Below are 27,461 nucleotides of genomic sequence, written 5' to 3'. Positions count from 1 at the left end.
CCACAAATTTACAGTTTAGAACCGAATAGTGGTAACAGTAGTACTCAATGTTGAATGAGCTCTAAAATTAATCATTGATTTTATCTTGACATTTATATGATTATTATATGATGCCTTTAAAAGACTTCAAAATGGATTGAATAATTAATTGACTTATCATGAAAAGGATAAAATACATCACAAAGATCTTATTTTATGATGCAAAAAAATCCCACAAAGACTGATTAACCGAACATAACATACTTTTAATTTCAAGTCAAACTTTCAGCGTACAGCAGCTTTCATTGCATAGCTTTACCACAACCTCCAAGGTGTCAGTTATCTTAACATTTGCTCCTCTGATCTTCAAGTGAAATTACACCTTGTCCCAGAGTCCTCTGTGGGACACAAGAGGATCCCCTGCAGACCACTGCTTCCACCTCATTTCCAGGAATTTACCCTCTTTCCCTTTAGCAGCTGACCTTTGATTCTGATCACTGTGCTGCACATTTATCTGCCAGATAAACACACTGTTATGGCAGATATTTGGATATAACTTGGCTGCAAAAGGACATTTGCAAATACTGGACAAAATCAAATGTGATCTTCCACTGACGACCCACACAGTCCTCCTTCACTAAGCCCACATGCAGCAAAAAAAAACTGCTGTGAAGATCTAGTTGCCAGAGCAGAACTGAGCCATAACATTGCCTCATCTCTGCTGACTATTTACCTCAACTGGCTCTGAGCTGGTCCTATAAATCCAAACAATCAGTAGAACCAGATGTCAGCTTTTAATAAACCTAAGACGCATGTCAACTGCAATCTCTACTTAAAGTTGCCTCAACAGTGGTGGTCTTTATGGAAGTATTTATTCATGCTTGATAGATTTATTAGTAGCAAATTGTAAATATTTATTAGCTGAAAATGATTATTTGAATTTAATGCTTATCAGATTACTTACAATCTACATAACAATTCTGTTAAATAAAGGCTAAAGTTACATAACGTATTCTCACAGCACAAAAAGCAAATGCGTAAGTGATTAATTATGTTTATATTCAGTTTAGTTGCATTTTCCAGATCCTGGTGTTGACCGACCGTCACACTAACAAGGTGTAGAAAGAGTACAGTAAGAAATAGACCTTATTACTTGTTCCTCCATAGGGAAACAACTTAGACAATGTGTAACAAAAATAAATGTGGACTAATGTGTGAGAAAGCCCAAGTGGTATGACTAATAATATTCATCTGCAGCAGAGGGGGCTGCAGTTTTAGGACTGCAACTGCAGGAACCTTGTTCGTTACGTCAGCACCACCTACCAAACTGGAAGATTGCAAAAGGGTGCAACTTAATATATTTACATATTTTCAAACCAAAATACAACTTCTAGTTTAAATGGTTTGGTCCACCCAAAATACTGCTGTTTGTTCTGGCCTGTATAGCTTTATAGGTAAATTCCACCCAGATAGTACTTTCTAATGACAGAGGAATGTTTTAAAGGGTTATTACACCCAAAATGCTACTTTCTGGCCAAGTAGTCAGAATTTTAAGAGTTTATTCCACATAATAATTATTGCTATAGCATGAGTGATTGAAAAACTGGTTGCAGTTAGTGGAGGACAATTTGGTCTGACTACTGCAGTCCTGAAAATGTAGTCTCCTCTGCAGTAGACACACACACACTGAGGGTGTGACTGCTCTGTTCACACTCAAGCAAACTAACAAAGTACTACTAAAATGCAAATGACGGAAAAAATTATGTCGAAAAGTAACTTAAATAAAGGGGTTATATCAGAACTATATAATCTATTGGTGTCCAGTTTAACTGAAACTTCAGATAAAAAACGGAAAGAATGGAGGGAAGATCTAAAAATGGACCTAACATTAGAAGACTGGGAATTGACTTGCACCAAAGCCCACACTCAATCAATAAATTCCCGATTCAAACTGCTACAATACAACTGGTTAATGAGAACATATATTACGCCAGTTAAATTAAATAAGTTCAACAGCAACATTCCAGATTTGTGTGTAAAATGTAATGAGACAAAGGGAACCCTATGCCATTGTATGTGGGACTGCCCAAAGGTTAAAAAATTCTGGGGGGAGGTTAAACAAACAATAGAAAATAATATTTCTAAAACTGTCTTAATGAATCCTGCCCACTTTATTTTGGGACTTTATCCAAAGCGGCATAAGTACACCAAGAGTGAGCGTATAGTCATAGATTTAAGTCTCCTGCATGCTAAAAAATTAATTGCACTTTTCTGGAAAAAACCTTGCATACCAAGACTAGTAGACTGGGTGAGGCAGATGTTACTAACCTTTCCTCTAGAGAGAGTGACATATGTACGAAAAGGGAGACAAGATTTGTTTGAGAAAGCGTGGGGACCCTTTATTGCTTTTGTAAAATCCAGAAACTTAGCAGATGATAGTGATGAGGTAGAATAAATAGTTGTGATGTAAACCCCATGGAACTACTAGAATGAGAGGAATGATAAGATTACCTGCTGTTCTGTATGAAGTACTGTATTTACACATTACATGTCTGAGAAGATTTATATTATTCCTATTTTCCCTTTTATTTTCACTTATTTTCTTTAAGTTTTTCTCTTTTATTTATTTATTTTTTTTGCTTTATATATAATAACCTGTTTAATATGCAAAAGCCAGACTAAGGCTAAAAATATTTGCATACCTGAGTAAGACTTGAAATGTATACTGTAATGCATATATGTACCTGCATACAAAAATTGTCAATAAATATATTGTTAAAAAAAATGCAAATGACTGTACAGTGGTGGAAATGCATAAAGCTACAAAGGAGTCTCTATAGTTCCTATGTGAGGTGTGGCCTATCATATCTTACCCTCCGTGGAAAGCACTTAACTGTTAAATGAAGGACACATCCTGAAAAGTCCTTCTGCAGTGTTTCCAGTAGGTGGCAGCACATTATCAGCCCGGAAATGTCTGGCACGTTATGTCAGTTCCTTTAAGGATATCGAAGTTTTGTAGTTCCTGTGTTGTTGACCTGTCAGCGTTGTAGTACAAGCTGTCACTGCTGATAATTTGTCTGTCCTTCTGCTAGTTGCAGCTTTTCTCCAGCCACACAGCAAGTACCGGGGCGTCGGACACACAGGGTAGTTCGTACTAAACTATTCTTAGCGGTGTCAGCTACCTGACGAGCTAACGGCTAAAGTTAGCCAACAGGTTGACAGCTAGCCTGCTAGCTAGCTAGCTAGCTAGCATTCGACGGTAGCTAGCAGCGTTAGCCAGCTTTCTTGCAGTACGCCAGCTAGGCTGCTGGCAATACGAGGGGAGGAAGCCGCCCACTACTTCAAAGCAGCATTCCGGACAAAAGAGTGAACAGTAAGTAAGCAGAAGCTTAAAACGGCTGTCTAACGTTAACAACAGTCAGGCCCAGTAATGTTAGCATATTGATTTTAAGGATTTCTGCCAGAGGAGAAAGCGTCCAATAAGCCGGGTTTCTACGGTTGAGCTGCACAACCAGTGTCACCAGTATAATCACTCTGTCAGCTGTTCTGGTCACTGGTTTCCCTTCTGTCATCACCACAGAGTGACTGTGTTAACTAAAGTTAACTTTCAATGTGTCTTTGTCTGTTTCTGTAACGTTGTAAGTGACATTTTGAAATAGACGAGGATCCAGTCATTGGGAACATTGTGTGAAATGCTGTTCAAGCTTGTGGTTCTTACAATGTGGTTCAGGGAACCATTTGCGGGCCGGGGGAGGATTCTAATGTCCCACTAACAAAAAGGATATTTGATTTCTGTATTTTAACTTTACTAGAAGCACAAGAGTACAGACAGCAGTGACCTTTCTTTGGATCTCCGTGTCCAGTTTACTTAGAGTATTCTTACAGCTGAAACAATAAGTCTATTAACAGATCAGTCAGTAGTAGAGCTGGAAGGATTAATCGATTAGCTGTCAACTAATTATTCATTGCCATCTGTTTTGATAGCAGATTAATAATTTTGGGTAATTTTTCAAGAAAAAAATTCTAAATTCAATTATTTCAGCTTTACTCCTTTGTGATGGTATGCTAAATATCTTTGGGTTGTGGGAAAACACAAGACATTTAAAAACAAACTTAACTTAGACCAAACACTTAATCAGTTAATCAAGAAAATAGTTGACAGAGTAATCATCAAGGAATGTACCTGTTAGTTGCAGCACTGATCCATGGACAATTAACTGTTTAAATAATTGATTAATTAATTCAGTCATTTATTGAGTAAAAATGGCAGACATTTGTTTGATCTGTTGTCTCAATTGTGAGGACTTACTCTTTCTCTTTGTTTAATGTCATTGAAAAAAATATTTTAAAAAATACATTTAGATTTTGGACTGTTGTTCAAAGGAAGGAAGTGACTTGAATGTGTCCCTTTGCATCTGTTGCAATGTGGTGGCCATTTTTTACATTTATTTTTTAAATTAGAATATTGTCAGGTGAAACAAGTAATACACATTTAATTGCAATGCTAAATACTGGTAGCCTTTTTTTTTTTTTTTTTTTTTAAATCTTACTCATCTGTAATTCTCTTAGATTGGATTATCTGAGTGTCATTATCATAGTAAATGAGGTTACCGAGTCTGTCATGAACTTGGTTTGCAAAGCATCTAGTCAAACAAGACCTGACGCTGTCCTTTTGTTGCTTACTTATTATAGCAGCTACTCTCAGTAATGGTTACATGTGCTGTTCATGTAAATCTTGTCTGTCAGTGTGTCTGAGCCCTGCAGGGCTTCTTGGTCTCGGAGCTCAGTTGCTGCCAAGAGAAAGAGAGAGAGAGAGAGAGAGGCAGAGGGGCACTTGATCAAGTGCCCAGTGTTGGATCAGGTAGCTGTCACCACCAGGAACGTGTTCTGCCACGTCCTCCAGTCATTGTGCTGAATTCCACTTTCAGAAGTGATAAGGCAGCACAAGTCCAGCCAAGGCTGCTGTTATGACTTAATAGCAAGTTAAAGAAGTGACAAAGCTGGACATTTCAAAATAATGAACCCTCCCTTTAATGAGCTGTGATTTCATTTTAGTGGCGTAATGGAATGTGTGGAATGGGGCAGAGCCTTAACCCATAACACAGGAGCACTTGTAATGGGACGTCAGTGCTGGTTTCTTTTGTGTCACTGTAGTCTGACAGACAGGGTGGGTGTCTCATCATTCATGTGCATAACGTCCTTGAAGTAAACTTTTTTTTGAGAATGTAAAACCATATCCAAAAAGTAACAGACTACCTTAGGCCAGTCCTGTCCTACCAGGATACACAGGACAGTTATAGACTCCATCATGAAACTACTGACCGAACTTAGACACTTCCATATTTAAGTGCTTCTAAAAATTACTTTGCAGTCATTCCTTTATCATTGTTGGTCACCAGTTTATGTGAATTTTAAAGCCAAAATTTCAAACACTTGACAGTTTCAGCTTGTGAGTTCAGTGTTTCCAGGTTTGAGATCTGGGTTTTTCCTGGTTTAGAACTTGCTACTGTGAAAATCAGTCCAGTTATAATAAAGGAAGTGAGTCTATGATATCTTATCTGACAGCAATCTATGCATTTCTGTTTTTTTTTCTGACTGTTTGATGAACAAAAATGTCTTTTGTCTAGGCTTCAATACTTAAAACCAGTGATTGCTATTTTTGTACTCAGCTTATCATTTTGGTCCTGGTGATTTTCCTCTGCTGCTGGCTAAAACCTGTTTGGAGGGGGCCAAAAATTCCTCTAGGCAGAAAAAATGCTGTGAGTTGCTGGTTTAATGAAAGAAGCAATCCGAACGCTTCCCCTTCGCTTTGGGAATTTCTGATATGCATATTTGTTTTTATTGTTTTGTGATGTTTTGCTAACAAAACACTTAAGACGTAAATTGTGAAAACAACCAGCAGATTAAACTGTCATCAGTGTAATTAGTTATTTGCAGTTCTATATTATGATATCCGCTACAGATATTCTGGATATTGAGTTGGCTGAAATCCTCTACATACAACTTTCCAAAACTTGGCAAATCCTTGTCTTCCTGACAATTTGTCTCTTTGTCTCCTTTTCTCTTTGTCTCACTGCTTCCTCACCTCCTTGTCTCATTGTGTCTTTCTCTCCTGTCTTGTCTTCTTGCTTATTTGTCTCCTTGCCTCATTGTTTCCTTGTCTTTTTTGTCTCTTTGTGTCCTGCCTCCTTGTCTCATTGCCTTCTTTTCTCTTTGTCTTCTGTCTCCTTGTCTCCTAACTCCTTGTCTTTTTGTCTCCTTGTCTCTTTGTCAAAAGCAGATTTTTGTTTGCCTTATAGTTTCCTCTAATAATAGTTTGTGCAGACAGGTTGTGGAAAGACTTCCAGCTGGCTATGTGCACAACAAAGTCAGCTGAAGTCAATCAGCAGCTGCTATGAAAGTACACACAGCGGTGGCCTGACGTCTCTGGTGAAACTGGGCTCGATGTCCCCTTGACAAATGTGATGTTAACGTGATCTCAGACATCAGAAGTGAACAAGTTAATTGAGGGTTCATTTTCTGTATGTTGAGGGACAAAAAGTTTGATGTTGGAACAGGTGGTGCTTGCATAATTTTCAGCTAACCTTTATTTGTATGCCAAGTGAGAGCTCTTCAGTTTCCTCTGTTACTGGGTCAGAGTTGACTCAGCACATGTCATCTGCCACATCCCCCGAGGTGTCTCGATTTACAGTCTCTCTGTAAAGTGTATTTTGTGTGTATGATATGATTATGTAACACAGAGTTCATGTACAGAATGTGGGCAGCTGAGTGTATATCTGTGAGAAGCTTTATTTGTTTATACTGGGACATAGCACATAGGGGTGGTGAAAAAAATCGATAATCGATTAATCGTGATTATTAAATGGCCGATTATGAATCGATTTTAAATTTCCAAAAAATCGATTATTACATTTTTCAAATTGTAATACAAAGGCGAGTCCTCCTGTTACTGGCTGTCATACATGATTTAACCACAAGGTGGAGCGCTATTAACTGTCTGTCCTAACAAGACACGTGTAACTGAGCCAGCGAGCAAGTGTGTCGGCGCTAACCGGGTGCTAACTGAGGTGAGCGAGGTACGGCTGCGACGCCTGAAAAATGAAAACAGAAAACACATCCGACAACCAACTAATCCACCCAGCTGCATCTGGGTTTAAAGCAAGCGTGTGGGTACATTTTGGTTTTCATGGCAAGTCCTCACAAGATATCGACAGAGCCTATGTTGTCTGCAAGCTTTGCCACACTAAGCTAAAGTACTGCGGCAATACTAGCAACATGAGAGCTCACATGTCGCGCTTCCATCCAGGGGAGGCAACCAGGGCTGAGAACGAGCGTCCGAAGCCTGTCATCCCACCAAACCAGGTGGCTAAGCTCGCACCCGGCTCGGAGCGAGCTAAGAAAATCACAGTGTATATCCTACTTCATCGCGAAGGATATGAGACCATACAGCGTGGTGGAAAACACGGGCTTCCGCTATTTAGTCCACAATCTGGAGCCAAGATATGTTATTCCATCCCGGAGCTTTTTCACGCATAAATCGATCCCAAATCTTTACAAGGAGACAAAGTTTTCCGTGCAAGACTCCATCAAGTCTGCTCACAGGGTGGCAATAACTTGTGATGCCTGGACATCCAGAGCTACGATCTCATACGTGACCATTACGGCTCACCATGTCAGCAGTGAATGGAAGCTCATTTCCTACGTGCTTCAGACCACAGCTCCTCCATAAGAATCTGGTTGTTCCAGAGCAATGAATATTGTTAACTATTATTTGATCACTCAATTTACACAGTGTGTTCTGTTTTTACAACTGTGTACAGTATAGCTATAAGGTTACAGTAAAAAGTGTGTGAAGGAAATTAACTTTACATTCATTTTTACTATATAAGTTACCATGCAAAAATCTGGTTGTTCTAGACCACTGATTCAGTACTTGATTACTCACAACACAGTGTGTTGTGTTCTGTTTTTTTCTATTACAGCGTATAAGCTACAGAAAGTTTATTGTATTTCCTATTTCATTTTGCCATTTAAGTTGCCATGACGGTCCAAGGTATTACACACTGATCTGTGACCACAGAAAGTTCCAAAGCATCTGCATCTTTGTTATATGGAGAGTAAAATGAATAAATAAATAGAATTTGGACATTTATTCACAAGTGTAGATATTTTTTAACAGTGAAAGATTACATTTAAAACAAAGTAAAGCAAAAATTAATTTGGATATTACAATTACACTACAATACTGAAGGTGCTGTGAGGTGTTACTCAAAAGAGAAGTTAAATAATTCAGCAACTGACTGACGTTAAATTGAAGATCAATAATCGGCAATAATCAAAAATCGAATCGATAATCGGCAATAATCGAAAATCGGTTGGTAATCGAATCGGGACTTCAATAATCGTAATCGAATCGGGAAATTGGGCCAATTCACCACCCCTAATAGCACAGCAGTGTACATAAAGTATGGTGTGTTTTAGCTGAATTTCACTTGGACCTTGACCTAGATGGAGGCCCAAAGCTCCAGCGGGCTGTTGCTGTCCAGGAAGAGAAGAAGAGACGGCTCCAATGGGGAGACCGAGGACGGAGAGAGACTTGGGAAAATCCCCAGATGCACTGTGGTGAGTCAGCTGTGTGCTTCGGCTGTCTGTTTGTCCAGCAGTTTCTGTAGGTTCTGTCCGTGTGCTAGTTTGGTTGTGTATATATGCATGTGTGTCCATGACATTCTGATAACAGTATGGTTTATAAAGGTTGAACTTTTAACGTTTTTTGCACAGATCTAAAATTAATTGTGTTGGAATATACGTTGGTTAAATTTCTTTGCAGTATTCTGTAGAATTTGCACATCTGTGCAAAGAGAACACTCAGAAATGCAGTTTCTAAATATTTCAGATTGCAGCTGATGAGTACTGTGTTTAAAATGTCATCTATTCACCCACAACAGCACCGCCCTTTCTTCCCACACCCGTCGAGGAAAGAATGCTACAAATTCAGAGAAATACAACATGATGCCACTTTTTTCCAGCCAGAAGATGAAATGATTCAGTTTGGTGTACAGCGGTTATGGTTATGTGAATCAGAAGAAAACTCCTTTCATCACTGATATTCTCTCATTCTGCTGGCTCGGTCATTTTAGGGATTGAAGCACCCTGCACCTTTCGCAGATGAGCTGGTGCCAGCCGATAGTAAACCCTATGAGAGAGTCAGCATGGATGAGGCCAAGAGGGGCACACCACGTGAGTCCGAATCTTTTAATCTCTCGGCAGATGTGTCTTCGTTTGACAGTTTGTTTGTCTCTCTAATTCCTCCCCATACTTATTACCCTCCTCTCCTTGTGTTTCTTATCCAATTCTCCTTTCTTTTATTTATTCTCTCAGTCTTGAGTACATTCATACCTATGGATCCACTTCATACAGACCAAGTCTATAATGTCCGAACATCTTGTCTCATCTCTCTCCATTCAGCTGACAGACCAGTGCGGGTTTATGCAGATGGCATCTTTGATGTTTTCCACTCAGGTCACGCCAGAGCTCTCATGCAGGCTAAATGTCTCTTCCCAAATACACACCTCATTGTTGGAGGTAAGTGTCAATCTGTGAGTGTCTGTGTCCATGCAGGCTTAGCTGTGGGATGTTGTTTAACCAGCGGTTTGGAACTATTGTCTCCCTAATCTGGCAGTGAGAGTTGTTACACAGACACTGTCATGGTGTGCTTGTCATGTAAGCCTCACCATCAGTCGCCTTCTTTTTTAGGCTGTAGTCAATCCCCTCAACACCAATTTTTATTTTTATCTGGGGCATCACAACCTTCTCTTGAACACTTCCTAGGTCTTTGTTGCCGTAGCCTACTTTGTTTATGCCACTATCCAGTTGGTCGTTTCTTCAGCTCTAGAAAACCAGTCATTGCTGGTTGATGTAAAAAGCATTGTTTACAGTGTGCCAGCACAGGAATTTCACCAAATAAACCTGATTTAAAACAGTGGTATGATGCAAAATACAGGAATATTTACATGCTGGTGATTGGATCAATCAGCATTTTTTATATTCATTTGAAAAAGGATTGAATGTAACAGATGTTCATTGATATGTAAGTACTGTTCTCCAGCTTTTAAATGCTGGATGTTCAACCTGAAAGTCTCTTTCATGCATTATGTATGGCCATCACATTACACTCCTGACTAACTTTCATATAAAAATGAAAAGGGCAAACAGTGTGGTTTTTATATTGCAGTGCAGTGAAATACTAGCTACCTTTGGTCGCAGTAAGTCCCTCAGCTGACCTGAGCTTTTTTTTTTCAGTGCCCACCGCTTTACCTTCTGTGTATGTGCAGGTTCAAAGCCTCCAGTCCTTTTTGTTCCGTGGTACAGACAAATTACATAGTAACGTCTGTCAATATTTCTTACCATTGACAGTGTGCAGTGATGACCTGACCCACAAATACAAGGGCTTCACAGTGATGAATGAGGATGAGCGATACGATGCTGTCAGACATTGTCGCTACGTGGATGAAATAGTGCGAAATGCTCCGTGGACGTTAACGCCAGAGTTCCTCGCAAAACATCGTGTAAGTTAATGTTACAGAGAAACACAGAGAATAGACTCCATCTGTTGATTTACTAAAATCTACTGATTTTTAGTAAAAGGATCTATGAGAATGAGCTGACCAGCCACCTTCCCTGATCATGTGTAACCTTCTCCCTGCTGTTTTTTGTGTGTATTTTTGTTTTTGTACAATTTGTAGATCTGAATCTACTGTGTTGATGTATGTTGTAATGACCTCTCCAGATTGACTTTGTGGCCCATGATGACATCCCATACTCCTCAGCAGGCAGTGATGACGTGTACAAGCACATTAAAGAAGCCGGTGAGTGCCAGAGTAGCTACGAGCAGTAGCGTGATATGCAAGTAAAAGTAAATACAGGATGCAGCATTGTATTTACTACTGCAACCATTGCTGATAAGGGACGATATAGTAAGCTTGGATTAAAAATATAAATGTGATTTGTTAGAAGTTTTTTGAAGTTTGATTTTCTGCATTTTCACATCATGAAGCCTTGAGGGTATAAGTAGTTTGATGAAAAGTAGCATTTGTAATGAGTCTTGACTGAGCTGCATTTGTTGTCAGGAAATAGATTCTGAATAATACGCTCTTTGTGAGTCCTTCCTGCATTGGATGAGAAAAACATACCAGCTGAACAAGACGTCAGTTGGGTTAAATTCAGAAATCGAAATTAGTGCTATTTTAGTAACTTTCGAAAGGTCAGAGGCTAATCTCTCGTCACCTAAGAGTGGTGAATAAATATTCAGGCACATTTCAGACTACTAAGTTTACAAATGAGAGGCATCAGTACTGGTAAAAAAATGATGGTTGACAACTGACACAGCATTAGGGACACTATATAACGTTCAAAAAAGAAGACTAGCATGTCAGAAGTAGCCTTTTCTCACCTTGTTTGACAGGTTCTCCATGTTGTCTTACAATGACTGATCAAAGAATATGGTTGCATTTAAAAGACCAAATGTGTCATCTGTTTCCCTAAACATGTAACTATTTGACCGTCAAGGTCAGGAGCACTGAACCACAGTAGTCATGTGCTACTCTGACCTTGGTGTTTCTTTCCTCCTAAACTCTTCTGCGTTTTGTTTTTTTTTTGTTTTTTTTTTTAGGTATGTTTGCTCCCACCCAGCGGACGGAGGGCATCTCCACCTCTGACATCATCACTCGCATCGTCCGCGACTACGATGTCTACGTCAGACGCAACCTGCAGAGAGGATACACGGCCAAGGAACTTAACGTCAGCTTCATCAATGTAAGGAACTTTGGTTTAACGGAGTGTTAAAGAGTGAGCTGATGTGAGCTGTAGCTGCACCACACTGTGCCAAATTGTGATGACATTCATCACCACTGTAGGCTCAGAGCAATGAATAGCAGCATGTTCTGAGCTCCCCCCCAGTTCTCAGCACCTGAACAGTTTTGGAGATTAGAAGAAAATCTGTAAAGTCTCTGTGATATTTTCTCAGTAGTTTAATAGCATCTTTCTGAATGTTTGTGGTTTTGAGTTTCGTTTCACACTGGTATCCTTGTTAGTAAGCTATTATTTCTACCCTGTCTTCTTTGCCTCTTTTCAGGAGAAGAAGTACCACCTGCAGGAGCGTGTGGACAAGGTGAAGAGGAAGGTACGTGACGTTGAGGAGAAGAGCAAGGAGTTTGTCCAGAAGGTGGAGGAGAAGAGCATTGACCTCATCCAGAAATGGGAGGAGAAATCCAGGGAGTTCATCGGCAACTTCTTGCAGATGTTCGGCCCTGAGGGAGCTCTGGTGAGGACGCTGGTTTAATTTGTACTTGAGTCACTTTTTAATAAGGATGCTTGATTAGTAACACATACGTATTTACAATGTTCATGGTCTGAGTGACGTGCTACAGCTGGAACGAGGCTTTACACATGCCATACCAGAGTTATCGTTGTAAAAGAACAAAACACTGATGAAACAAAATAGTGACAATTATAATGAAACTAATATGTGTTTGTTAAGAACTCAAATCAAATTTACTCAAATTACTGCTGCCCATGTTTAAATGCAGGCTTTTACTTTGAAAAATGTTTTTATATTTCATGTGATTTTAGTTTTATTCTGTTCTCGCTTTTGTGCAGAGATTTGAAATGCGCATAATATGGTTAATCCACAAACACATTCAAACTTTGGTCACTTTAAAAGACAATTTCAGTTATTCAGTGTTGCTTTTATATTGTTGCAACGCTGAAGAGACACATGAAAGGCAGAGAGATCAGAATGTTTTTGTCCCTCGTTCGGGTCAAGATGCACAAACGAGTGTGCACAAATCATCCATGTCCCAATAAATACCAATGTCTTGTTACTCTGAAAGGCAAAAGTTGAAAAAAAGCATCAGTGAGGTTCGTCCAGCCACACAGACAACATTTTACAACAGTTTTTGTAGACTCAGTAGTAAAACATATATTATCTTGCACAATAATGTTGTAGAGAGCAGGGATTATTAGAAACTGGACATACCAGCCAAGGAGTTGTCATGTTTGCATTATTACATAACTTCAAAGGCAAGTATTTAACCTCAATAGAAGACAACTAGAAAACCAATAACTCCCTTTGTGGTACAGAAGCAAATGACCTGTCTTGAGCAAGTTTCAAGTTTTCAAGTTAAGTTTTTAAACGTGGCAGATAGGGACAGCCTGAATGTTTATAGTATCCCTTGGAGAATGCAGCAATCAGCTCATCTTCCAGGGGTCCACTCTTGACTTACAATACATAACACATTACATGGTGAGCATTAATCAAATTATTATATGTAACATTACACCAGATGCATTCATAAATATGAAAAAATTCTGTTTGAAGTGGGTATAGCACATGGATTGACTGGATGAAAGAAAACCAACATTTTCAAAACTAGCACAAGATTCCTCCTTCGTATTGTTTTAAAGGGATAATTTAATTTTTTTTGGTTTCACATTAAGGATTAACTTAGTATGCTTAAACTGTTTGGTCTAATAGAAATGTTGGTTTAACCTGTTAAAGGGCACTTTTTTTTAAAGTCTTCATTTTACCAGGTAAGATCAGTTGAGAGCAATTTGTCATTTACAAAGATGACCTGGCAAGAGGTCTCAGCAGGAAGAAAGATAACAAATAAACAATACATATACAAAAAAGGACACACAAGTGTTTAAACAGAGATTAAAAACATCCTAAATTAATGCTAGCAATTCAGTGAAAACAGTCAGCATGTGCAGTGGTCAACAAGGGTCTGCTGCAGCTTCTGTTTAAAGATGTAAGGTGATGGAAGCGATGACAGTTTCAGAGATTTTTGGAGGGAATTCCAATCGATTGCTGCAGCAAAGCAAAAGGAATTCCGGTCGTTGAAATACTTTGAAATTCAAAATTTCAACCCTCAAGTGTTATTGGAGGATATAAGACTTTTTTTTAACTTTTGTGATATTTTTCAAAATTTTTAATTTTCGTGTTGAAATTCAACGTCAATGAAGTTACCATATATGATTTCTTGCCTGTTAGTGGTTAAAAAAAAAAAAAAAAAGAAAAATCCAAAAATGTATATCATTACGTAGCAGAACTACTCAACCGTAAAATGTGTGAGTTTTGTCAACTAACCATGGTAGTTTTGACGTTTCAACCAAAAATGTGGAAGAGGGCCGAGCCGCAAGTCCGTCTTTTCCCAACTTTAGAGAAAAGAGAAAGTTTAATACGTCCCAGGCCTCTGCTGATTGGTTAAATGCCACGATGTCGTGTTCTGTAATATATTGTGATCTTCGAAGACTGGCTGGGTGAAAACTACATACTTCTCGACATCACTGAAAGGCAGATATTTAATGTGTGTGGAAGTTACCAAATGTGATCACTTGCCCCATAAAAATCAACTAGCTATTTGCAGTGAAGTAGATTAAGTACTGGTGCAGTAGTTTTAAAATGCACGTGTAGACGTTAGCCCACACACAAACCATCTCACTCATCACTTGTTGGTATTTGTGGTTAAATATGATTCATACATTTTAATTAGTTATCGCTGTAGGCAGACAGGTTATAGCGTCACACTGACTCACAGTCTGTTCACAGTGTTTTAAATGTCTCCACCATTTTCCTGTTCATGCCTCTTTCTTCTGTTTAACTGCTTCGATCTGGTCTAACAGCTGATCTCTTCTCGTTTCCCTCCACAGAAACACATGCTGAAGGAAGGAAAAGGCCGCATGCTGCAGGCCATCAGCCCCAGACAGAGCCCCAACAGCAGCCCCACCCGGGAGGAGCGCTCGCCCTCTCCCACCTTCCGTCTCCCCTTCTTCTCCAAGACCTCCCCGCCTCCCTCGCCTCCCCCCCACCACAGCGGAGCCCGCGGATACCTCATCAGCGAGGACGACGATGAAGACGACGACGAAAACTAGACGGAGCTTGAATCTGTCGGGTCACAGTCAGTGCTACCAGCTAGCTGAGCTGTTGAGTAGCGTGGCTTTCATCGAGCTCCTGCTTCAGATTTTTTATTTTCTTTCTGTTCGTGGTTTTACTCCGACCTTTAGCCCTTCAGCGTTACCGTAACTGTAACAACCAGGTTCTCCACAGCTCTGTTTTTATCAGCCAACTTTCATCCTTTTTGTTTCCGTGTAAAGGTCAGTAAAGGTTAGCACTAGCCACCCGAGTTCTTTGAACATTAGTTCCATTTACCTCCGTCACTTTTTCATGTTTTTTTGAGTTTATTAGTCACTCACTGTCACTTGAGAATATTTTCAATTGTTACTCTTGGTGCACTCTTGCATCTGTGATGGTGTTCTTAAGGTTGGCATCGTTGTGTAGTAGGAGTTTTTATTTTTGTCTTGGCTTTAGCGGGAGAATTCGCAGGATTTTGGTCACTTGTTGGAACTGCGCTTGTAGTTTTGATGTGGGAGAGGCGAGCTGAGGAATCATGGAGACTGTTGAATAACTCTGGGGGGACGTTTGTCAGAACAGATCAGGAAACCGAACTATGGCGGAGCAGTTTGTATTCTGCTCGTACTAACAAACCTTGTTTTTCTTTTTTGTAATAACAGGGAAATTCCAGATTATATCCAGTCTGAGTTGAATGTGAGAGTAGATGTGTTTGTCTACTAAACAGCAGCCTTTTCCTGAGTTTGTCTGCCTGCATCGGGGCTACGCCCGTCTGTATATGTGCATGCAGCGTTTGTGTGTGCAAGCTCTTAAGTCAGCATGTTTGAAATGTCTTCTGTCAACATTTTCCATCTGTTGACGGATCTGGGTTCAGCTTTGACTTTACTGCATAATAATAAATTGGTTTTAATTTGTCTGCTGACGAGAATCAGTCTTTGGAAGACTAATTTCAAACTAGACGCCTTTCAGTGGCGTAAATGAGCGAATGACCCGTTTAAATGTTGATGTCGAAATACTTATTTTTGTAGGTCTTCATCCCAGTGCTTTCTCAGTCTTAGCAGAGAATCAACATTAGCAAGGCTGGACTTACTTTATTTTTCTTTATTTGTAATGCAGATCTGGGCCTGTAGGGAACTACTATTTTTTATTTCATATGACACATGATGATAATAAAACACTTTAATCTATCCCAGAACATCAGAGAAATGTCAAAATGCCCTTCTCACAGCAAAGTGTTCAGTTGGAGTCACAAGCACAAAATAGGTTTCTTTTGGGTAGCACACTTACACGGTGAAACACACAAGTCCCTCCCTTAAAGACAGGACTTCCACTAAAGCAAACTGCACTCACAGCCTGCATTAATCAGTTTAGAGTTGTGTTTGGACTAATACTAACTCCAGATCAACATTTATGTAGCTACCTCCTTCCCTGAACTGATTCTGTTTCCTACGATGAGCACAAAGTATGATGACTATGTCTTTCTTTTCTGAACAGAGCCATTGTTACAGCACTGAAGTAATGTGACTTGGTCGAAAATTTGACATTTTCCAGTCTGTGTGCACGTGTGTGTGTGTGTGCGTGTGTGTGTATCCTGCATCTCCAGTGATAAAGCATGTGTTGTGTCTCCTCTGTAACCGAAAACATCACAGGTGACCTGAAGATGTAATGCAATACAGTCAGATAATATAAATGTTAACAGATGTCGGATTGCTCTGTTCTGGGCTTGGTTTCCCAAAAGCACTTATGGTTTCAGTCAGTAACAACGCCTGCCTCTATTCTTGTCAGATTTAATGGTTTGGGGAAAATGACTGCAAAGGACTCCTACAGTTATTAAACCCTGCTTTTGATATTGAAAGTACTGAACCAGTATCGTTTGCTGAGGAAATCCAGCCTACATTTTGGTGCTAAGATACTTTCGGGAAGCCTCGCCTTCATTCTTGTGGAATCTTTTCTTTTAAGTCGGTGTGAACTTGTCAGTAAGTGCATGTCCACGTTCAAGAGCTCAAGGTGGCAAAGGCTCCAGTGGCAGGCCAATAACAGCCACTACTACTAAGAGGCATACAAATGTAAATGTTTTAACAGCAGTCGTTTTAATCATGTATTATTTTACTGTTTTTGGGTTGTTTTTGTTTTACGTCCTGGGTGTAGAGGAAGAGCAAGACAGGAAAGATGTATTAAAATGTGTTGGCCAAAGCATTTTCTGACCGGAACTGATCATTTTGTCTCCTGCGGTTTCATGTAACTGCTGAGTTTATTCTAGATTTATCATCTGTTCCTTCACACTTCAAACCTGGAGGTTAATTTTGGGCACATTTCACTCTCTATTTATTTGTCAGAGAGGACGGTTTAAAAGGCTGGACTGACCGAAGCTCTGTTGCAACCACTGTTCCTCAAGGGCTTGTTTGAGGTGAACTGCACCTCTTCTGGAGAACAGATGAGAGCAAAATGCGGAACTGAAAAAGCTGTTGTAAAGTTGGGTAGTTTCCAGCATCATTAAATCTGATTCCAATTTAATAAAATGTTATGACCACTGTTCCCTCTAAGCTGCGCACTGCTGACACGGTCTCCGCGCACAGAAAATCTGCGCTGCGCACAAAAAAAAAATCCAACCTAAATTGTAAATAAAATAAACACGTAACAATTCATTCTGTGCTATTTTTCAGTATGAGTCAGTGAGTGACCGGTGACTGACTGCTGCAGCCAATGATGCGATTCACATACGTATTTACCATAGACTGTATATACTGGTATTTACGCAGCTAATCAACGTCATGCGTCCTTACGTGCAGCCATCGTTGTTCTCATAGATATGAATGAGTAGATAGGACACGCCCCTTTGAGCTGCGTGCTACAGCGAGGCTAAGCTAGTGGGGACAAAGTTTCAGTGCATTCCGTTGATGTAGACGGCGTGAAACCGGAAACAAGTATGCCGGCTCAGTGTGCTGCATATAATTACACACTGCGTCGTACGATTGAGACAAGGAAACTTGGAATGACTTTTCATAGGTAAGAATAGTTTTTGGCTCTTTTTTCATTATGAAATCTTGTTGAGAGCTTCCAGTCTATGAGAGCTAACTAGTTAGCCACTAGCAAAACGCTAAGGCGAGCTAGCAGCTTGACGAGCAAATACCAGACGATTAATAGTAGCTGTAGTATAGTTGTACAAGCAGTAGTAGTAATACTAAAAGTACAAGCAGCAGTAGTATAAACAGCTGTTAGAGTCGTAGAATTAGTATCAGCATTTGTAATAGTATTACAAGTTGTAGTAGCAGTGCCAGTATCAGCAGCACTACGAGTAGTAGTCACATTGCTATTACTACCACCAATACTACCAATAGTAGTTATAAAGCCTAACTCATGTATATCCAGATTACCATCTATGTTCTTCCTCCAAACCCATTTTATGATTGGGATTACAGGCAGTTCTTTAGGACTGCTCTCAAATAATTGAAATGTTACTAAACAAGGTTATACTTATCAAATTAAATGGCTCTGGTCTCCAGTATATTGGCGAATTCGGTTCTTTGTACTTAATTTATTAGCATGATTTCTTTTTAATATGTTGTGTACAGACTTAATTACTTCTCTGTCTACTTTTCTTACTCCATGTAGGTTTCCCAGAGACTATGGGCTGAGGAGGAATTGGAAGTTTGTCGGCTTAGACCTGGTGTCATTCCATCAGTGTTAAACTTCCCGGCTCATCTTTGAAGAGTACGTGCCAGAAAGACCACGACCAAGCAGCCTTGAGATCTTAGGCAGCGTCTCCCTCAGGTGGGTGTCAGCGGTGTTCACGGTCAGGTCTGTGGTAATCCCGTCAAAAAACAAAACAGAAAAAAATCTAGATTATAAATCAACATGTAACCAAAGCACTCTGTGTATAATGCCATAGTATAGGATGTAGTTCAGAAAATGTCAAAGTATAGTATACTTTACTCAAGAATAACATAGTATGGCCTGTAGTTCATAGTACAGCATGTTGGCAAGAAAAAAAACAAAACATAGATTATTATGTGGTTCAAAACGTGCAAAATGATAGGATGTTGCCTAAAATTATCATGTATGATATGTGGTTCAAAAAATGTCATAGTGCAGTATATTGTCAAAATAGTATGTTATTCAAGAAAACATCAGAGTATAATATGTCATCTAAAAAATGCCATAGAATAATAATTTCATTGCACAAGTAAAAGTATAGTAACTTTTAAAACTGTTCGAATTTTTATGTTGCTAAAAAAACAAAAAAACTAAAACAAAAAAAGTCATAGTAATATGTCAATTAAAAAAGCCTATAGTATAGCGTGTCGCCCAACAAACATCATAGTATAGCATGTTGCTCTAAAAACGTCACAGTATAGCCTTTAGTCCACAGCTGTCAGTAGGTGAGGAGCAACACAAAAACAGTCCAAACGCTGGTTTCCAGAGGGTTAGACGAGAATTTATTTGAAAGAGGAAGTTTACAACAACACAACATGTGAGGGGGTTAAAAACAAATGGGTGTTAGTAAAATAAAAATAAACAGAACTAAAAGTGAACTTCATGTTGACATTGATGGGCATTCCAACCAGGAACAAAGTAAAAGATAATCAATACGGAAAAAAAACTCTTCCTGTTCACCTCTTAAAACCCAAAAACACACCGCAGTAGCACCCTAAACTAAAACTACCAATGGGTTCCCTGTTTTCCTTTCTGAACAATTCAAAGGTCCCTCTCTATCTCCCCACACATCCACCAACCACTGGAACACATCTCCAAAGTTCTGCTGGGCCAGCTCAGCTTCCCCTCAGAAGAAGTGCCGCCACCTGCCAGATGAAGGAGCCTTTTGAGAGGCAGCTGGCATCGTGATTGGACTGTACTTTGGTCTGTTCCAATCCAGCTTCAGCTCCAGAGACGGCAGGCGGGACGAGTCAACGGAGGCCGGAGTGGACGAAGGCATGCAGCTGAGTACAATCCAGAAAACAACAGAGGAGGAGTGCAGGGCCAGAACAAGCAGAGTAGCATCGTATGTCTCTTAGAAAACATCATAGTATAGCCTTTGGTATGAAAAAACGCCATCATATACATCGTATATTGTACAAATAACAAGTCAAAGCAAAGAGACATACATTGTAGAGTTGTAGTAATTGTGGGCTGACTGATTTACTGATTATCAGTATTTTATTTTTTACTGATTTACAGTAATAAATCGATTTTAAAATGGTGCTACTTTGGCTCTGAACCTTTATCTACCTGTGGTCACTCTGTCTTCTGGAGTGATTTGATTGGTTATACGTCACGAATAAAACTCCTTTAACTTAACATCTGTAAACAAAACAAAAACGTATCAACAAAGTTTTCTGTTAGAGTTTGTGTTCTTCTAAGTTCAAGATTTTAAATACTTTCATTTACTGCAAATGAATATCTACTCCAAATGTCTCAGTAATAATCATTATCAGCCTTAAAAACCCACAAAACACCCCTCTATACTCGACCACACTTAGTACAGTCCGGTTCCCCCTTCTATAAATCTGCTTGGAATCGTCCACTTCCTGTTTGTCAAAGTGGCCTTCTACCTGGACAGGTTTTGTTGGAGCTCATGCAACAAACATTTTGGGTAACTGCACTTTAATATGGATGGATGACACTGAATTAGAGTCTGTTTTAATGAGACTGAGTTAAGATGTGTAGCTCTGTCATTAAATAGGAAATTATTTCTCAGAATTCACAGAGAAAAGTCTGAAATGTTTGCTAGGTTAGCATCCCACATGTTCTTTGGCTCAGCTAAAGCTAACTCTCTCCAACTTCTGGATCTCTTGAGTTGCTTGTTGTTAAAATATCTTGCTAGAGGTGCTGAAGCTCAGAAAGTCTGAGATGTTTGTTCAAAATAAGCTCATTCTCAAGTCTTATCTGAACTCTTTTGTTTGAACTTTCCCTAAACTTAGGAGTTACAGACAGAGCAGCACATTCAGACTCAGTCTCATTTATGTAGAGATTAAACTTCAGTGTCATTCATTGATGCTAAAGTGCAGTTTTTCAAATGTTTGTTGCACATCCTCCCGACCAAACCAGTCCAGGTAGAAGACGATGTGAAGAGAAAGCTCCAGAGGATGAATATCACACATTTACGTTGGAAATAAATGTCCTTTAATTAGACATTGTCATGCAAAAGTTGGATTTCCCTTTAATGATGTTCAAATCTTTGTTGAGTGTTTTGTTGATGTTTGTTTCTAAATGTTTTTTGACACTCTGCCCCAAAGATTAAAACCTTCTACGGCTCACAAGCTGCAACAATTCACACATTATCAACTATCTTTCTGACTAAACTAAGATAAAAAGTGAAAAACTGCCTGATTACTGCATCATGAATGTAAATCTTTTTGGTTTTTATGACAGTAAACTGAATATATGTGGGTTTGACATTTTATAAACCAAACAAGAAATGAATTACTGGAGAAAACAATCAACAGATTAATGGACAAAGAAAATGTGTTTTCCAACATATATGGCTGAATTACTCCATTACAAGATACATACAATTTTAATTCAATTTTATTTATATAACACCAAATACAGGTCAAATTGTCTCAAGACACTTTATTTTTATATTTTTTGTCATATTTAAAATATGACAAAGTAAGAAATTTAAACCTCTTGACTAATCCAATTTATTATTTGGTTTTTAAGAGACTAATCGACAACTAAAATAACTTTCTCCACTAAAACTAATAAACATGAGGTCAAATAGAAGGAACAGTTTTAAATACTGCAGTCCCACAATGACAAGAATAAAGTTTGTCAACAAAAATTAAATTTGCTGGTGGAAGTCCTAATAAATGATAATAAAGTGTGATACTAAAGGTTTGTGGAGCTAAAAATGTCAAAGTAAAGATATCAAGTTGAACATCTGGATGGAGGTTGATAAAAGTTGACCTCCCTTCATTTCTCTGGAGCGACTCCATGGATTTTATGGATGGTGGTTAAAGACCTGCTCTTCTAGTGGTCTTCCTTCTAGTTGCTGTAAAAAGTCACTCCATCCTGGCTGACTTCAACACCTCTTCATGACAACTTGTTCTGCCTCCGACCTCGTGGAAACTCAAGAAACTCGGGAAAACCTGTGGAGACTCGAAGAACTCGTGGAGACTCGAAGAACTTGTCAGGCGGGGGAAGGTGTGGTGGGAGGTGGGGGAGTAGAGGGGGGAGGCCGCCACCCACCTCCCCGCCTACTCTCCGCCCTGGCTCCACCCAGACTCCGCCTTAGTTCCGCCCATGTGGTCACTTCAGAAACTACGATGTCAAAGGGACGACGAATTTATTTATTTTCATCTGATCTGTAGCTCAGTCAGTTAAGGATTTGCCTATGGAGCTGCAGGTCGCTGGTTCAAGACCAGACACTTCTTAAATTTTCTCAAAATTCTGACAAAGACAAAGAAAGAAAATTGCCAGTGGTGGGTCTTGAACCTGCGACCCTCCGCTTGGTAGTCTGTCTTCTTATCCCCTGAGCTACTCGCTCAGATACTAATTCTTCTTTTTTTTGCGCATTTATCATCTATTTTTTGTCGTTTTCGAGTTTTTTTTTTAACTCGAATTTCGACTTGACCGTTTTTCTCAGGAGGTTGGACTTCAGCCTTTGTGCTGGAGGGTGGAACCTTCAGTTCCAAGACTTTCCAAAGCCTCCACACCTCCCGAGTCCTCAGGATCTGAGCTTTCACACAGTCTGAGGGCTGAAATTTTCTAAGTCCCACAGTAGTTCTCTGTTGGATTGAACTTTCAGACAGTCCAAGGACTGATATCTTCTAAGTTCCTGAGTAGTTCTCTGTTAGTTTGAGCCTTCAGACAGCCTGAGGACTGAAATTTTCTAAGTCCCACAGTAGTTCTCTGTTAGATTTAACTTTCAGACAGTCTGAGGACTGATATCTTCTAAGTTCCTGAGTAGTTCCCTGTTAGTTTGAACCTTCAGACAGTCTGAGGACTGAAATTTTAAAAGTTTCTCAGTACTTCTCTGTTAGTTTGAACTTTCTGGTTAACAGAAACCTTAAAACTTGTGACCATGAGTCTTGATTTCACATTTAGACTATCCATCTGAGTTCTTCTCAGACCTTCACCTGTGGGTTTTGTAGAAATCCTCAACAAACTTTGATTCTCTTCACTGAACAGTAAAGTTTGTGGAAATCAGAAGGTAACATTAGTTTGATAAATGCCTTCAACTACAAGTAGACTTTATCTGGAAAGCAGTTTTCTGAAATGAGTTCTTAGTAAATCTGTCAACAATCAAACCAAGAACATAGAAAGAGGAAATGTTTGAAGAAACGATGTTTTCGTTTCAGACTAGAAAACGCTTTCAGACTTTTATCTGTTTTTGCTCTTTTTGATTGTTTTATTGTCTCTTCTGTTTAATTTGATCTTCTAAAGTCTAACTGGTGTCTTTTCAAATGTTTTGTCTTTAGTTTGATTCTTGTTGAATGTTTAGTTTTGCTCTTTTCTCACCTTTTATTCTTTTCTAATGTCTGATTTGATTTCCAAATGTTTTGTCTTTTTAATGTTTAATTGCTTTTTCAAATGTTTTATCGGCTTGTTTGAATTTTTTTTTCTTTCCCAGTATTTAATTTTTCAATTAAATCTTTAAGGTTTTTCTTTTTAAATGTTTTACCACCTTTTAATGTTTAATTTTCTTTTTAAATGCTTCATTGTATTTTCTGTTTAATTCCTATTTGAAGTTTTATTGTCTTTAAGATGTAATTTTCTAATTAAACATTTAATTTTTTAATTAAATGTTTTGTCTTTTTAAAGGTTTAATAATCTAATTAAATGTTTTGCTTCTTAAAAATGTTTAATATTCTTCTTGTTTAATGTTTTTTTTTAAATGTTTAAATATGGAAAATATTTTTTCTGTAATTTTTAATATTTGTATTTTAAAATTTTTGTTTAATTTCATAATGACATGTATTGTATCTAAATCACAATGCAAATACTTCTGTTGTCACAATCATGAGTTAGTCAATTATTCAGTTTATCAATTCAACTTTATTTGTTTAGCACCTTTTCACAGATGACAAAACTAAACAAGCAAAGAGAAAAAAACTATGCTAAAACTATGATTAAAACTCAAAAACATTAAAAAAAAAAAAAAAAAAAAAGATTTAACATGGTATTAAAATATGTTGTGTCCAGGGGATGGAGGGAGTTTATTGAAGTCTTCTTGGGTGCACATGATAAATCATTTAAAATATAAACTTGATATTCAGTCTAAGGAAACTGCAGAGCGACAGAAGAAGCAACAATATTTCCTGTTTTCTCCTTTAATGAGTCGACTCTTCTTGTGCTTTCAGACCAAAGAACTACAGACTCTTCACAACCTGCTCAAACTCTTGGTAGAGGACCTCACCACACGGGTCAAGAAGGTTTCCATCTCATTTCTACTCTGAAGCTCACCTTCTCCTGCTCAAACTGCTGATAACTGTTTCTGCTGCTCTACAGTCTGGTCTCCAGAACTTCCTAAAAACTCTCAAAGTCTCTTCTGCTGCAGGTTGCTTTGTAGAACTGTTGCAGAAAACCTCACTAAACCACATGGAGGGGCCTCAAGATAGTCGTCCAAATGAAACCATACAAAAACCAAACTAGCACAACCCAAACGCTGAAGTCTCCTACAGCCTACCAGAGAACCTCTGAGAACAGAGAATCAGGACAGGAACTCTTACCTTCTGGACAACCAACGCTGGTTCACAAACAAGAATACAGAATGTGTCTGACCAAAAACCTCTAAAGACTCACTACAGCCAAGATAAAGACACAACTCAGCTGCATCAAATCCACTAATCACTGCACACATTACCACCATGTGCTAACTGTGGCTAAAGAACCACATTTACCAAGACAACTATCCAGTACAAAGCCCTAAAACACACCAAGAAACACATTAAAGATGATTTTACTGCTGGAAGCTGCAAGCCAACGCCTAAAGAACAACCTAAAGCAACGGAGCCAAACCCAGTTCAGTGGTGAAGAGAAACAGAGGAAATGTTTGACTGCAGCTAAATAAAGCAGGAAGACACTGAGCTGCTCAGGTGTTCCTGATAAAACCAAGCAGCCACCTGGACAGCCAATAGGAACACAGCTTACTGGAAGTCCAGAGGGCTGGGTTAGTGAAGGAAATTTAGTTTAAAGTTGCAGCAGAAAGTTAACAAAGAAAGTTGAAAACCACCTTCTGATACCTGAAATCTCTGAGTTTTCACACAAAGAACACCTGAACATGTCAAACTGGTTCCATAGTAGAACCATCATTGTAAAAACGTCATAGTATGGTGTGTTGCTCAAAAAACATTAGGACCCGGCTGTCAGGGGACAAACATGTAAGAAACATGAGAACAGAGAGAACCCAACCAGTAGGTCACAGTTTATCATCCCCCAGTCATCTCCTGAAGTCCATATGGTGAGAGACATCAGTGTCTGGTTGTTAATTTACCAGAGGATGCTTATAATCATGCTGATGTGGTCTGTACTCTACAGTATTTTAGTGACTCAATAAATGTCTAAGTTGTTTTTTTAAATGCTTTTTAGTTTTTAATAAACATTTAACAGCCTATATGTAATCAATAAATGGTCTTTGCCTATCTTAAGAAAAACTCACTCAGAACTCTGATACGTTAACAGTACTAAATAAATCAATAAATACATGCATACACACAAAAATAAGTTAATACATTAACTGTGTTAAGATAAGATTTAGATTTTAAAAAAAAAGTTGTTTATGTTTTTGCAGAATCCAGTATTGCTCACTGGTTGGTCATTACATTTTGTTAGTTTGATTTCACTGTTTAAAATGATGCCACCTCTTTTCAGACAGAACCTGTGATAATAAAACAATACAAATTTTTAGTTCCGTGTTAATAAAGCACTTAAAGCTTTAAGTATGGCTAAATGCTTTTTTCAAAATTAAATATATCACTCCTTAGGTGGTAGTGGCCCCAAGTTTGGTAAAGTTGGAAAGATATTCACAGATTCAGACTTCCAGCATCAATAACTCATTAGATATAGGTTGTCAAAACATAAACGGTGCCTCTTTCCCATTGTTGCAAGGCAGACAATGTGCTACAAGCCCAGTTTTATCAAAAGTAGCTGTCTTTCAAGCTACAGGAATAACATTGGTGTCTATGGAGTGAACAGGGTCCGTCTGCAATTTGCAAAACTGCTGCAACAGTAAAGAGAGACAAATATTCAATAACTTCACTCTTATACATTTTAGTGTCACTAAAATCACTGCAGCCTTCAACTGGCTCCTGTTGACAAAGTGTTTTAACAGAAATGTAAATGCTGTAATTTGATTCTTTTAATGAACCATGTAACTTGAATGGATGTGATGCTGGTGTGACCACAGTGCACACGTCTGATGTTGCTCACAGTGGTCCAAGGGACGCTCAGGGAGTTTGTGTGTTTGCTCAGACTCAGGAAAAATTACAGGGAACATTGGTTATGACACCCATATATCAGTTTGAACAGAGTCTCCAATAGGTTTATTCATGACAGAGTAGCCTATTAAAAATACTGTACACGTCATTTGTGATTCAACCTCCATTTTTGATGAATTCTTGTGTAAATCAGCATCATGTTAGTTTCTGTATAAACCAACAGAGCAGACCTCCAAACAAATGGAAAAAACACCAATGGTCAAATACAGCATAAAAGAAAGCAAGCTTTCTGTATTGATCTGTCAGATATTTAAACTGTTCAGTAGACAGTTGTGTTGTTAAAAGCTTGAATTAAATCAGTCCAGTGTTAATATACAATGGACTAGAACTAGATTTTGTGTGCAGTTTATGATCTGTAATATGAATGAGTTTTACCTCTGACTGATAACTGTCACCATCAACCACACATTTATTGTGTTAACAGAATAAGAAGTAAAATCTAAGTCTCTCCAATTCCTAAAATTGCAAGTTTCTATCAAACATCGCACTGTTGCTATCATCTAAACCAGGGGTGTCAAACATGTGGCTCACAGGCCAAAACCGGCCCTCCAGAGGGTCCAATCCGATGACGTAAAGTGTAAAAAATTACAGAGAAGACATTAAATGCAGATTGTAAATTTGTAAAACTATAAAATAATTTCTAGATCATGACAAGTTGTTTTCATCATAAAGTAAAATACTAGATTGCTCATTGTTTTTCGTCAGTCACATTTTTGTAATAGTCTTATTTTTTGCCCTTTCTGACTTTTCTCATTTGTCTCATGTTTTTGTCGTTTTGTTTCCTTTTTGTCTCGCTTGTGTTTTTGTCTTATTTTTGTCATTTTGCTTTATTCATTGTTTCGTATATCGTTTTTGTCGGTTTTTTTTGTCTCGCTTGTGTTTGTCATTTTGTTTCTCACTGTAGTCATTTTTTGTCTTGTCATTTTTGTAATTCTTTGTCTTGTTTTTGTTGTTTGTCCATTTTTTGTCACTTTGTAACTTTTTTGCCTAATTTTTTTGTTTTGTGTAGTTTTTCTCGTTTTTGTCATCTTGTCTCATTTTTGTAATATTTTGTCATTTTCATTTTTTTGTCCTTTCTTTTGTCGTTTTGTGTTTCCTTTTTGCCTCACTTGTGCTTTTTTTGTCATTTTGCTTTGTTT

At 38.5% G+C, this 27,461-nt stretch overlaps 1 protein-coding gene across 2 annotated transcripts; it reads left to right on the top strand.

Moving 5' to 3' along the window:
- Positions 1 to 3,000: 3,000 nt before the first annotated feature.
- Positions 3,001 to 17,080, top strand: pcyt1aa (phosphate cytidylyltransferase 1A, choline a). Of its 2 annotated transcripts, none has more exons than XM_023282693.3 (9): positions 3,001 to 3,352; positions 8,488 to 8,601; positions 9,117 to 9,216; positions 9,445 to 9,561; positions 10,393 to 10,544; positions 10,766 to 10,844; positions 11,648 to 11,790; positions 12,110 to 12,298; positions 14,686 to 17,080. In XM_023282693.3, the coding sequence occupies exons 2-9, from the start codon at positions 8,488 to 8,490 to the stop codon at positions 14,905 to 14,907; spliced, it is 1,116 nt and encodes a 371-aa protein (XP_023138461.1). In that variant the 5' UTR covers positions 3,001 to 3,352; the 3' UTR covers positions 14,908 to 17,080. The 2 variants fall into 2 exon arrangements, with proteins under 2 accessions (XP_023138461.1, XP_054870618.1); XM_055014643.1 differs by having other exon boundaries at positions 3,105 to 3,123.
- The last annotated feature ends 10,381 nt before the right edge of the window (positions 17,081 to 27,461 follow it).

The sequence above is a fragment of the Amphiprion ocellaris genome, chromosome 10 (genome assembly GCF_022539595.1).
Source record: "Amphiprion ocellaris isolate individual 3 ecotype Okinawa chromosome 10, ASM2253959v1, whole genome shotgun sequence".
NCBI classification, from domain to species: Eukaryota; Metazoa; Chordata; class Actinopteri; family Pomacentridae; genus Amphiprion; species Amphiprion ocellaris.
Note: the sequence above shows the minus strand (reverse complement) of the source record. Positions and strands in the feature narration are given on the sequence as shown.

What these genes read in the sequence shown, in the direction of transcription:
- pcyt1aa (XM_023282693.3), top strand. Translation starts at nt 8,488, where the DNA reads ATGGAGGCCCAAAGCTCCAGCGGGCTGTTGCTGTCCAGGAAGAGAAGA. An exon ending in GGCCAAGAGGGGCACACCAC is followed by an intron (nt 9,217 to 9,444) that starts GTGAGTCCGAAT and finishes CTCTCCATTCAG; the next exon opens with CTGACAGACCAGTGCGGGTT. An exon ending in TACACACCTCATTGTTGGAG is followed by an intron (nt 9,562 to 10,392) that starts GTAAGTGTCAAT and finishes TACCATTGACAG; the next exon opens with TGTGCAGTGATGACCTGACC.